Source organism: Vitis riparia, chromosome 9, assembly GCF_004353265.1.
Source record: "Vitis riparia cultivar Riparia Gloire de Montpellier isolate 1030 chromosome 9, EGFV_Vit.rip_1.0, whole genome shotgun sequence".
In the NCBI taxonomy this organism is placed as follows: Eukaryota; Viridiplantae; Streptophyta; class Magnoliopsida; order Vitales; family Vitaceae; genus Vitis; species Vitis riparia.
This window is the reverse complement of record NC_048439.1, coordinates 18,818,863-18,831,789: the sequence shown is the minus strand read 5'-3', so window position 1 is coordinate 18,831,789 and position 12,927 is coordinate 18,818,863. Positions and strand designations below refer to the sequence as shown.

Sequence of the window (12,927 nt, the reverse complement as noted above, 5' to 3'; positions counted from 1 at the left end):
TGTGCAGAAGAGAGTTGTTGAATTGTGATATAAGAAAAAACATCTGTGGATAATTCTGCTGTTGCAATTCCCCAATCCAATAACTTTTCTGCAGCTGAGAAGCAAGAAGGAAGGAGATTGAAGGAAAAGGAGACAAGGTGGTTTGATTTTCACAACAGACCTTGACATACACGAAAGACCTATTGGAAGCTGATTCTGAAGGAAAATTTCGCAATAAAAAGGTTTGTAGATTGAAGAAATCATTGTATGGTATGAAGTAGTCTTCTTGAGCATGCTTTGAGAGATTTGCTAAGTCTCTTCTCAAATTCGGCTATCACCAAAGCTACGGAGATCATACCCTTTTCATCAAACAATTACCAAAAATGCAGATTATTGCACTCATTGTTTACGTGGATGACATAATTGTCATTAGAGATGATATAGAAGAGATGCAAAATCTCAAGGGAAAGTTAGAAAAAGAATTCAAAATTAAAGATCTTAGAAATTTAAGATATGTTCTTGGCATTGAGGTGGTGAGATCAAAAATGGGAATTTATGATACTCAAAGGAAGTAAATCCTTGATTTGCGAAATGAAATTAGGATGCTAGGATGCAAACTTATGGGTACATCTATTGATCAAAATCATGAATTAGGTGTTATCATCGAAGGAATACCAATTGACAAAGGGAGATATCAATGACTTGTTGGGAGATTAACTGATTTGTTCCACACGAGACCAAATATAGCATATGCTGTCAGCATGGTAAGTCAATTTATGCACCCAATCCTTAGGTACCTAAAGTTAACTCCAGGAAAAGGTTTATTGTTCTCAAAGAATAATCAGCTTAGAGTTGAGGCTTACAAAAAATTAGATTGGGTAGATTCTATTACTGATAGGAGATCTATTTCAAGGTATTGTACTTTTATGGGAGGCAACTTGGTTACTTGGAGAAGCAAAAAACAACAAGTAGTTGCTTGATCTAGTGCTGAAGCTGAATTTTGAGCCATGACCCTTGGCATTTGTAAACTTATGTGGCTAAAGGGTCTATTAAGGGAACTACAAGTGAATCTTGAGAATTCCATGAGACTATATTGTGACAACAAGGCTGTAATCAGTATTACTCACAACTTAGTACAACATGACAAGACTAAACATGTTGAGATTGATAGATATTTCATTAAAGAAAAGATTGATAGTGGATTGATTTGCACTCCATTTGTCGGATCCAAACTACAACTAGTTGATGTTTTCACAAAGGGAGTTTAAAATTCTACATTCAACTCTATGGTTTGTAAGCTGGGAATGAAAGAAATCTTTGAACTAGCTTGAGGGGGAGTGTTGGAATCCAATAATTAATCCTGGTTTCATGGAGTTTATTTGATTTATTCTTGATTTTGTACATATTCTGTGCAATTTAAATTAGTTGACTATGTAAATTTGGGAAGTTGTAATTTAAAGGGTTTATAGGAAGAATTTTAGGAGTAGGTTAGCTGTCGTATTATGTTTCCATTTATTGTACAAGTTTGAAAGTTATATATACTCTTGTACTAATTTTTCAAAGTGTAAATGAGAAGATTTCTTATTTTCCAACAGCCTAGAACCATATCCTTAAAATTTGCCCTACATGTCCTTGAATTGACATGTAATCTGATTTCAAGAACAAAGCTTATGAAAGATCTAAATTGACCTATAATCCACTAATAGCAGAAATTGAAACATGGAGTCGGTTTGCACCTTTTTTCAAGTATTTTATTGACTCAAATGAAGATCAAAGGCTTAGTTGGCTCATGTTGCTGTGTCGACTTTAGAAAGTGAAGTTTCGGGACTATTGGGCATATCGGAGAGAGATTCCTGCTTGTATTAAGCATTGATTCACTCAAAAGTCGTTAGCTAGGAATAAAGTGCTAAAGAAGTAGAGTTCCAATCAAGTATATCAAAAGGCAAGTGAGCGTGTTGAGTTAGGGGAATTCAGATAAGCGTGTTATAGTCTTGACCCGAATGCGTTCTATAATTTCTAATGTGGCTTTGTCTTGTATGGTATACATACTTCCATTTATGATTGGGCATGCTAAGGAAAATTGGTGAGCTTTACTACCTTGAAAACAATGGTGGGAATGGCAATAGCTCAAGCAAGGGTTGTTTGTTGAACAAATCAAATATCTTTCTTTTGCACAAAAGGCTAGGTCATCCTTTATTCTTTACCATAAAAAGGTGTTTCCCTCTTTTGATTTCAATAAATTGTCCTTTCATGGTGAAGCTTGTGAAATGGCTAAACATTATCGAACTACTTTTTGATCACTAATTGAAAGCTCTTTGGTGCACAAATATGAGGCCCATTTTTCACAAGATGATTTATAATAAATTTGGAACAAAAGTCCATATTCTTTGTTCAAATAATGGAATGGAATATTTCAATAATAAGTTGGTTTCTAATTGCCAAAAAGAGGGGGTCATTCAATAGTCTTTATGTATTGATATAAAATGAGGTTGTTGAGAGGAAAAATTGACATTTTTTGGGGTTTCTAGGACTTTACTTTTCTAAATGAGAGTGTCAACGACATATTGGGAGGAAGCTTTTGATAGCCACTCATTTAATTAATAGGTTACCCTTTAGTTTTCAGTTTTCAAATTCCACTAGAATATTTAAGTCTTTTTCTCCCATCATTTAAAATCTTTAGGAACCATATTCCTAAAAGCTTCGTTTGGTTTGTAGGATAAGATAAGATAGGATATGTATATCCTACATCTTAGTTTAGGATAACATATCCTATGTAGTAGAGATACAAAACAAGGAGTGAATAATATATCCCACTTAGGATGAAAATATTGGTTTTGATGGATATATCAGTAACTTGATTTTACGAATATTTCAAAATATATCGGGAAATATTGGTGGATATTTTGACACAAAATATTAATAAGACAAAAGTGATCAAAACTCATGGAAATGTTAGAAGAAAAAAATCTAAAAAAGGGTAAAAGAAGTAAGAACAGACATTTTGAAATTATTTTATTGAAGAAATTGATATATGTATGATATAATTTATCATAAAAACTATGAATTTTGTAAGTGTACATTCATTATCAAGTTACATTAAATATTATTCAACAACAATATTATGACATTGAATAATACTTATCAAAAAAAAAAAAAAAAATATTATGACATTGAATAATAATGTGTCTAACTTGAAAATATATTTAATATTAAAGCTATAATTTATTTAATCAAATGTATTCAATAATGTAAAATAAATGATGATACATGTATGATTTTTTTTTTAATATTTATTTATTTTTATATTTAATTATCATATAAATGATATTAAAAAAAAAAACTTATTAAGAAAATTATAATGATGGTTTTTATATTTTTGGTAATCAATTAAGTGAAATTTAAAATAAAATAATTAGAATTAATTAATTTATTAAAATATTCTTTTAGTGTTTTGGTTTTATGATGGACGTTAATATCTTAATGTTTGTGCATATATATAATCAAGGGTAGATTTGCCCTAGTGGTTGCCCAAAATCCTCTTCTTGAAAAGTTAAAAATCAATTTTTAGGTTTGACCATGTTAATCAACAAGAGGAGTGCCCTTTGATCCTGTTGATTGGTTGAAAATATTAGGAAAATCCCAAAAAATTCAGCAAAAAAACCGATAAATTTCAAAATATCGGCGATACTTCTAAAAAAAAAAAAGTGAAAAATCTCTCATTCGAGATTGCGATGGTGGATATCGTGTCAACCCATGCCGATATAGGAAATATTGACAATATTTCACCAAAATCTTGAAATTTCAAACCTTGTATCCCACCAGTTATCATATTCCATGTTTGGTTGAACTTAGGAGAGGATAAGTGGTAGGATAACTTATCCTATCTGGTCACCAACTAATCATATGATAGGATATGTTATCCCTTCGCTTATCTTATGCCATGCTACATCTAGCCAATCAAACATGGCCAAAGTGTTCAGATGTGTCTCTTTTATTTATATCCATAGCCAACACCAAATTAAACTTGATCCTAAAGCTCTTAAGCATGTTTTCCTTGGCTACTCATCTACACAAAAAGGATATAAATATTATCATCCTCCTACAAAAATGGTTTTTGTCACCATCCATGCTAAACCATTGGAATGGGAAGCAAGTAATGGTGATCCTACTTTAGTTCACTCAAGTGCTTCGAATGACAATTTGCTTCTTCCTATTGCACTTAGGAAGGGAAAAAGAACATGGATTTAGTACCCCATATCCAATTTTTTGTCCAATCATGAATTATCTCCTAATTTTTAATTCTTTGTATTGCAATTGTCCATCATAGAAATTCCTAGAAGTGTGAAAGAGGCCCCTAGTAATCCAAATTAGAAAGTAGTTATGTTGGAAGAAATGAGAGTCATAAAAGAAGAATGGAACTTGGAGTTTGGAGATTGCAAATTTGCCTAAACGGAAGAAGCTTGTGAGTGATAAATGGATCTTCACAATCAAACATAAAGCTGATAGGTCTTTGGAAAGATATAAAGCTAGGTTGGTGACTTGGTTCACTCAAACTTATAAGATAGACTACAAAGAAACTTTTGCCTAGATGGCTAAAATGAATAGCATTAGAATTTTAATTTCTCTTGCTACTAATCTAAATTGGACTTTGTAGCAAGTTGATGTAAAAATGCCTTTTTGCACAAAGATTTGGATGAGAAGGCATGCTAACTCAAAAAGGCCATTATATGACTTTAAACAATCACCTAAAGTTCCATGGTGAGGTTTGGATATAGATTAAGGTGACCATACACTTTTATTAAATAGAGGCTTTCAAATAAAGTAGTTGATCTAATTATCTATGTAGAGGATATAATAGTGACAAGAAATGACCAAGATGAAACTGGAAATTTAAGACTATATTTGGCTAGTGAATTTGAGATCAAGGATTTGGGAAGACTCAAATATTTCTTTTGAATAGAGGTGGCATATTCAAGAATGGGCATTTTTTGGTCCCAATGCAAATACACTCTTGATCTACTTGAGAATGAGGATGTTTGGGAGTAAACCAATAGATAGCATTATTGAGCTGAATCACAAATTAGGAGATTTCTTAGAAGAACCCAAAGCTGACCAATAAAGATACCAAAGGCTTGTTGGAGGACTTATCTATCTTTCTCATACTTGTCTTAATATAGCTTATGCAGTTAGTGTGATTAGTCAATTAATGCATGCACCACAAGAGAAGCATATGGAAGCAGCCTACTGGATTCTTAGATACTTAAAGTTAGCACATGGGAAAGGAATTTTATTTAGAAAAAGTGAGAAGAGCGATGTGGAAGCCTATACTAATGCTGATTAGGCAGGTTTTTTCATTGACTGAAGATACATTAGTGGGTGTTAAATGCTCATTGGAGGCAGTCTTGTCACATGAGGAAGCAAGAAACAAACATTGGTGGCCAAATCAAGTACAGAAGACAAATTCAGATCAATGACTCAAGGTATATGTCAACTACTTAGGATAAGGATGATGTTCTCTGATTTAGGAATGAAACTACAAGGTCTTATAAAGTTATATTGCGACAAGAAGTTAGCCATAAGCATTGCCCATAATCCGATCCTTTATGACCGGAGTAAACACATGGAGATAAATCAACATTTCATCAAGGAAAAATTAGAGAGTGTTTGTTGGCCAAATCAAGTGTAGAAGCCAAATTCAGATCAATGACTCAAGGTATATGTCATATACTTAGGATGAGGATGATGTTTTCTGATTTGGGAACAAAACTAGACTGTTATATAAAGTTATATTGCGACAACAAATTAGCCATAAGCATTGCCCATAATCATATCCATTATGACCGAACTAAACACATGGAGATAAATCAACATTTCATCAAGGAAAAATTAGAAAGCGGATTGATTTGTATTCCCTATATTGCTTCAAATGGTCAACTTTCAAATTTTCTCACAAAAGGGTTGTCAAGTTCTACATTTCAGTCTATTCTAGGCAAGCTAAGAATGGAAAATATTTTTGAGCCAACTTGAGGGGGAGTGTTGAAATTATATGGACTGATATATAGGTTGGACACATGTAGATTGATAGTTCTCAATATCTTGAAAATATGTAGGCTAAACAATAGGTTGTAAAACATAGCTTGAAAATATGCAGGTTAATATGTAGGTTGTAAATTCTCCTAGAAGAATGGTTAGATTGATTTGATATTTTTCTAGAATAATTTTGTAGAGCTGTATGCATATATATCCATGTTGTAATCTCAATATCTTTAGGAATGAAAATTCAAAACTTTCCCCACCTTATTTAACAAAAACTTTCAGACGAAAAAAATTTCCATCACATCCACCATATCTAGTGTCATATGTATGGGTTAAATCTAATGATGAAAATTTTGATATGGACGAAAATATTGATCGACCAATTTTATGGAAATATTAGTGCAAATTTCTATATCAATGTAAATATTGATAACAAATAAAAAATAATGAAAATGTACATCGAAATATGAAATTTTTGTAATAAAATTTAGACAAAAAGGACAAAACAATGAATAATACAAGTAAAACTAGTTTTTTTTTATAGAAAATAATATATATAAAATAAAATTAGTGACATTGTTCGATTATATAATGTGTGCCATAACAAATATGACTTTAAAGTAAATACAAAATATTACTGTGGAGATAAAATCTTTATTTTATTGAATTCAATACTTGAAAAAATATTTCATTACATTTAATACTAAAATATGGTTTAAAGGTACTTGGTGACGGTGAGATATTATCTTGATCTAAACAATATTGGTATCATGAAATATAATTTTCATAATTGATGAAAAATTTTCACAAAGAATAAACGAGTTTGGTATTCATAAAAATAAATGAAGTTTTTAAATTATGTTTTAGTTTATGAATATAAACATTATTTTGTTTTTACTTTACTACATTTTGCATGATATGTTTATTTTAATTAGGTTATTGTTTTTGAACTAAAAAAGCACATGACAACAAATGTTGTTATGCTTTAACAATAATTGTTTACTCAACTTAAAATTGTTTGTTGTAATATAATTATTTGCTCAAATACATGATATATGCAACTATACTAGTCTAAAAAGTATGAGTTGATGATAAAAAAGCAATACATGCAACAAAATGAGGTATCAAAATATTTCATTGTAGTAGAAATATTATAATAGCCCCTAATAAATGCAATTAAAGTTAACATAGATTATAGGATTGTTAGAGTTTTTAAATGCATTGTTTCAAATAAAATCCTAGCAAAATCATTGGAGAAAATAAGGGAAATAGGGAACAAAATAAAAATAGGAAGAAAAGTAAAATTCCTTAAAGCAATAATACTTATATTTATTTCCTAACCTTACACCCCTTTCTCTCCTTTATTTTAGAGTTTCACCCTTCTCTTTCTCATTAATTTTGGCTTGAGATATTTGAACTCTTTGATTTCACCCAATGTATTTGTATTGACACGATATGCCAACATGTGGGTATGAGATTCTTTTCAGATATTTTGTTCTTATTCAAGGATATATTAACTTTTTGCTTATAATCAACTTTCAATTAACCTTTTCCATTTATTATGTCGTATCCAAGTACCATTCAAGATCATCTTTTCAACCGAGTCCGCATGTCCAAAAATTTAGGATGTAAAGGTTTAGACATCTAAACGCATACTCACACTCAACACCTACACCCAAACCTATGTAATATAGAAAATGAGTGAATTGAAGATGATTTTCTCAAGTAGGTAATTTGCCAATTTTTCCTTGGATGTTTGGCCAAATTTCAACAATTCTTTATGGGATATATATTAAATATCAGTTTTGATATCGAGATGCTCAAATCATGATGCATAAAGGGATATAGCAGTGTTCTTTCTTCTTCTTTTTTTTCACCCCTAGTTATATCATGATGTTATGTATTTTCTTCCTTAGATATCTAAGATTTGAGAATGTTGGTGAATAATATGCTTTTCACAGTGTTTATTTTGGATGAATTTCATATCTAAATTCATAGTTTCTTGTGGCATTTGATTACTGTCTATGCAAGCCTATAGATGAGCTCTGTGTGGATATTTGTGTACACACACATGTAAGCATGTGTATATCTATCTAGTACTTGCTTTTTTAATGCCTTGAAAATCCATATCTTTTTGCCTTGTTTTATTTTCAACACAGATTTTCTAAGACTAAGGGAAATTAGGTTTTCAGCCTCCCATATGTACAGGTCCCAATGGCTTGCTTCAACCCCCTAATCTATTAAATTGTTATGTCTTGGGATTCTTTTCATTTCCTTTTACTGAGGAAGTCAATATAGTGGTTCATAATACATGAAAAGGTTTATTGGATGGGAAAGAAGATAATTAGGTCTATGACTTTGAACAATGGAGACCTATTGCTCTAATCTACTTAGCTGATAGCTTTCTGCAAAGTTTGTTTTAGAAGTAAAGATGCATTTCTTGTGTTATGCTACTGAATCACTTATGGAAATATTATTGATCATGTAGGTTCTTAATCAGCCTCCTACAATTTCTCTTTCATCACCTTTGCCATCACCATCACTATCCGAAGCTACACCTTCGAATCATCAGGGTCATTTCCTTTTTTCGTTGTTGAATTCTGTTTTGCAGTCAAATATTCTTCAAAGGGTATGGGTTTGCCACATATATTTAACCTCTTTGAATTCAATTATTTGTGAAAATTTTTATTTATCATATTCTTGTCAACAGGATACTATCCTAGGAATCATGAGACATCTCTCTTCTAGTGAGTTTATAGGTACATGCATACGATACTTCTTTCTTAACATTTATCTTATACATATTAGGATATCTAAATAGATGATTTAAAACTGAAATTTTTTTAATCACTTTAGCTAACTGTGCAGCTGATGGGGGGTGTATGCCAATGTATACAAGTGTGGCCGAGAAATCAATGGTATGTAAAATATGGACTTTACAATATTTTTTTGTTTATCTCAAACAAATTATGCAACCAATAAAATAAAATGGCATGCTCTTTGTATGACATTTGCTGACACAATAAGTTCCTAGCATATGTTGCTTGCAAATACACTATTTTGGGACTTATGTGACATATGTCGTTATTTTTTACTTCCATTTTGGCCTCTGGGTGCCCCGTATACTTCCTGTGCATTTGGGATGTACCCCTTTCTTATTATGAGTCTCCTAATATTATTTCATTCACTACAAAAAAATGAGAAGAAAAATTTGAGAAGAGGTTGAGAGAATATAAACTGTAATGCACTAGAAGGCTACATATGGCTTTACAAGCTCTTTAGGCAAGGTACCTTGGTCAAATAAAATAACCTCATTTAAGGCACTATGGAAGAATCAAGGATAAGTTTTTTTTGTAGGTTTTTCCATAACCTTGCCGAGCACCATTATACTTCAAGTAGTCTTCTAGCATATTTTAGTTAGTCTATTCAATAAACTTTCAGAGTGTTCTGTACCTTTCTAGTAGACATTAAAAATGTTCTTACAAAGTCTGAAAGGTAAAATCTCAAATGGAAGATGTTTTATCCTTTTGTACAACTGGACTTCCAATTCATTACCACCCAAATCAATGGTGTAGTGCAATCATCTTCCTTTCTGCCTTACTCGGAAAATTAGAAAATTCTGTTTCAGTTTTACCAATTTAGCTCCCTTTTCAAACCTTTTGCAGCCTAACACTAAGCTCTTTTCTTTTTTTTTTTTGCCTCCTAATAAGCCAACTAGAACAGCTCCAATGATTCATTTTTATTTTTCACTTTCTAATTGCAGCTTGAGGCTGCTCATGAGAGGGAAAAGGACTTGCTCCATGAAGTGGCTGAATTACAGTGGAGGTATTACTAATGATATATGTCCAGAAATATTTATATTGCACCATTATTTGATACTGATATCTCTGAAACTTTTGCTTGTTATATGTAGACTCATATGTGCCCAGGAAGAAATCCAGAAATTTAAGACAGAAAACGCTCAGGTTAACTTTTGTTGGTCCTTGCTCTTGTATTTCATATCTGTTGAACCCAATGCTTGGGGCTGTTAATTATGGATTTTTGCAAATTAATTTCAGGTATGATTGTGTACTCTTCCATTTGTGCCTTAGCAGACTTATTACAAATTTCTCAAACCCCAACTATACTTGAGAAAACAAACATGAAAGAACAACGATGGCCAAAAATACTCGAATGACTTTTAGGGCTTTATTTTAATCTGTATTATATAGTTGTTCTTTTTTTTTTTTCCCCTTTTTAAAACTTGTAGCACATGTCAAAAAAAAAAAAAAAAAGTAGAAAAGAAAGAAAGATGGTTGTGCACCAAGCAGGGTCACTGATTAAGTTGTTCATGTATATGATCTATGGCTATCTTTTCTCAGTTTGTAATTATAGTAAGAATGATATATTAGGCATGATTTCTGCCTACATGTGTAGCAGAGTTCGGTTTCTTTGTTGCATTTAGCCTGTTTGTTGAGTTACTTGTGTAGCTGCATATAGCATCATTTTGAAATGAGTATGAAAAGGATGAGTAGAAGGTGAATCTACTTCCTGGAAAATAGAAGCATTGGAGAACTTTGACCTAGAAATTTAGCTTTGAATGGTCTAGATGATGGATTTTTTAGGATGTTCTTTGCAAATCTAGGTGTTAAATAATTGCTTGGAGGGCCCTAATTGATTGGGTTTAGCACTCTGATTAATTTGCCAAGAGGAGGAGGGCCATGATTGTTATGGTTGCCTTAGTGGGATTGGGAGATCCTTATTATAAACAATAGGGAGGATCAGAATGAGACACACAGAGAACACCTTAGTCAACTTTCACAGTCATAACTGCAATAGTTTCCTCTAAGGGTAAGGAGGGTTAGTCGCAGGTCATCAATGGGGGGATCCTTATTTATGGAATTACTGGGAAGGAAATGATAGTAAAGGCATCTCCTAGTATTTCCAATAGGGTTCTAGCATCCAGTGCTCTACCTGTCACTCAACCTAACCAAGCATCCTAAAGGTTGATATTCAATGTCTGCAAAATATCTAAATCATGAAACCCGTGATCTACTTACACTAAAACAACACAACCCATGAAAAGTAGTGTGGAAAAGAAATATTAATAATCACGTGATCATATCTTGAAAAGAAATATTAACCAACACTCCCACTAGATTCCTCAAAACCCTTATCAAAGTATGCGAGTCTCATACCTTTATTAAAGTCAAAGATGAATTTTTCAAAAGGTTCTTGAAAGGTTTTGAGAGATGATGGAGAATGGCTTAGGATTTTCCTAATTACTCTATTTTTAATAAAATATATCTATTTATAGATGAAAACCCTAGAAATTAGTTATGGAGAGCTTCAAATTTTTAAAACAATAAAAAAAAAAAATGCACATGCTTCGTAACAAATCTATGAAAAAAATAGTGTGACAAATAATAAAAGATGAATATATATATATATATATATGCTCACTTTTTGTCACAAAAATGTCAAATATAAGAAGAAAACAAAGCATAAAGGAGGAACAATAACTAACAAAGATGGTAAAATATAATCCAAAACCCAAATTTTCTTTTGTAGCACTTGTTCTTATTTCTTTTAGGGTTTAAACCAAACTATTTCTCTAGAAACAAAATCTTTACTCAAAACATCATTTTTTTTTATTTATATTTATCTCTTGATTTTTTTTTAATTTTTTTATTTAGCACTATGAAGATACCACTATTTACACCACACATATATGAGCATCAATTTCTACCTCTTCATGCCCCTTCGTGATAATTGGAAAACCATGAACACGAATTCATGTGATCTTCACCCCCAAAAAAAAAAGAAAAAAGAAAAAAAAAGAACAAGTTAGGTACTTGTGGGTCTTCAATTCTACCTATATACATCCCAATGCACTGATTTACAGTTTTAATTATCTTTACATGAATGTTAAAAACTTTGTGTAATAATTTTGTGCCTTTACATGATAATTAATATAGTATTGTTAAAGTGGTGTTTGAAATTTTTTTTCCTCTCTCTCCCCGTTTTGTATCAACAAAAACTACCATTATTATTATTATTATTATTATTTCACTTTTTTGGTTTTTCATGCCTTTAACAAAAAATAAGTTTGATAAGAATCAAAGTTCATTATTGTTAAGAAGCATTTTTTGGTTTTTCACGCCTTTAACAAAAAATGAAGTTTGATAAGAATCAAGGTTCATTATTATTAAGAAGCATATTGAGGTCAATTCTTATAAGCTTAAAGTTTTCGAAAAATTGGTAGTTCAATTGGGTATTAGAACTCGATTTGACAAGAGATCTCAAGTTTAACTACAATTTGCATTTCTACTATTTTCTTATTGGATATGAATTCAAATTCTGTCTATCATGTTTATTTGTTGAATATGAATTCAAATTCATTCTATATGTCTTGTCCTATTTATTAAATATAAATCCAAATTTTATTTATTCTATCTATTTTATCGATTTTTTAAACTTTTAAGAAAGTTAGTAGTTAAACATTATAAGAATATTTTTATAATTTTCAAGTATAAATAAGAAAAAAAATCATATTTTGTGTTTCTTGTGCGTGTGTTAGGTTTAAGTCTTCATGAAGCATGGAACACCTACTTGTAGTAGAAGATGGAGAAAATCACATGGCCATTGAAAACCTAGGTGGAAGGGATGACTTGGACTCCGCAGGAATATGGCATGCCCTACTTTTAGAGGGGATCTAATACATTTAATTGAAAATATTATTTGAATTTTTAAAAATTAAAACTAATTATTTAAAATTTGTTAAAAAAAAAATATCTTATTAAAAGTCTAACTTAAAATTGTAATAATATTTGAAAGTAAAAAACTTTAAATTAATTAAAACTATTCCAATATTGGGTAATCAATCTAAATTTATCTAATTTTCTACAAAATTATCCTAAATTCCTTTAATAC

At 31.1% G+C, this 12,927-nt stretch overlaps 1 protein-coding gene across 4 annotated transcripts in view; it reads left to right on the top strand.

Annotated features, from left to right (window-relative positions):
• LOC117921459 (serine/threonine-protein kinase BLUS1) overlaps positions 1–10,454 on the top strand; it is a 31,893-nt gene extending 21,439 nt beyond the window's left edge. For 2 of the 4 annotated variants that reach the window (XM_034839325.1, XM_034839327.1), the window contains exons 16-21: positions 8,504–8,644; positions 8,726–8,774; positions 8,872–8,933; positions 9,779–9,840; positions 9,929–9,980; positions 10,074–10,454. In XM_034839325.1, coding sequence (XP_034695216.1) covers positions 8,504–8,644; positions 8,726–8,774; positions 8,872–8,933; positions 9,779–9,840; positions 9,929–9,980; positions 10,074–10,079 — 372 coding nt within the window. In that variant the 3' untranslated portion in view covers positions 10,080–10,454. Of the gene's footprint in view, positions 1–8,503; positions 8,645–8,725; positions 8,775–8,871; positions 8,934–9,778; positions 9,841–9,928; positions 9,981–10,073 lie in introns of those variants that run through there. The other 2 variants (XM_034839326.1, XM_034839328.1) reach the window with 2 other exon arrangements.
• The last annotated feature ends 2,473 nt before the right edge of the window (positions 10,455–12,927 follow it).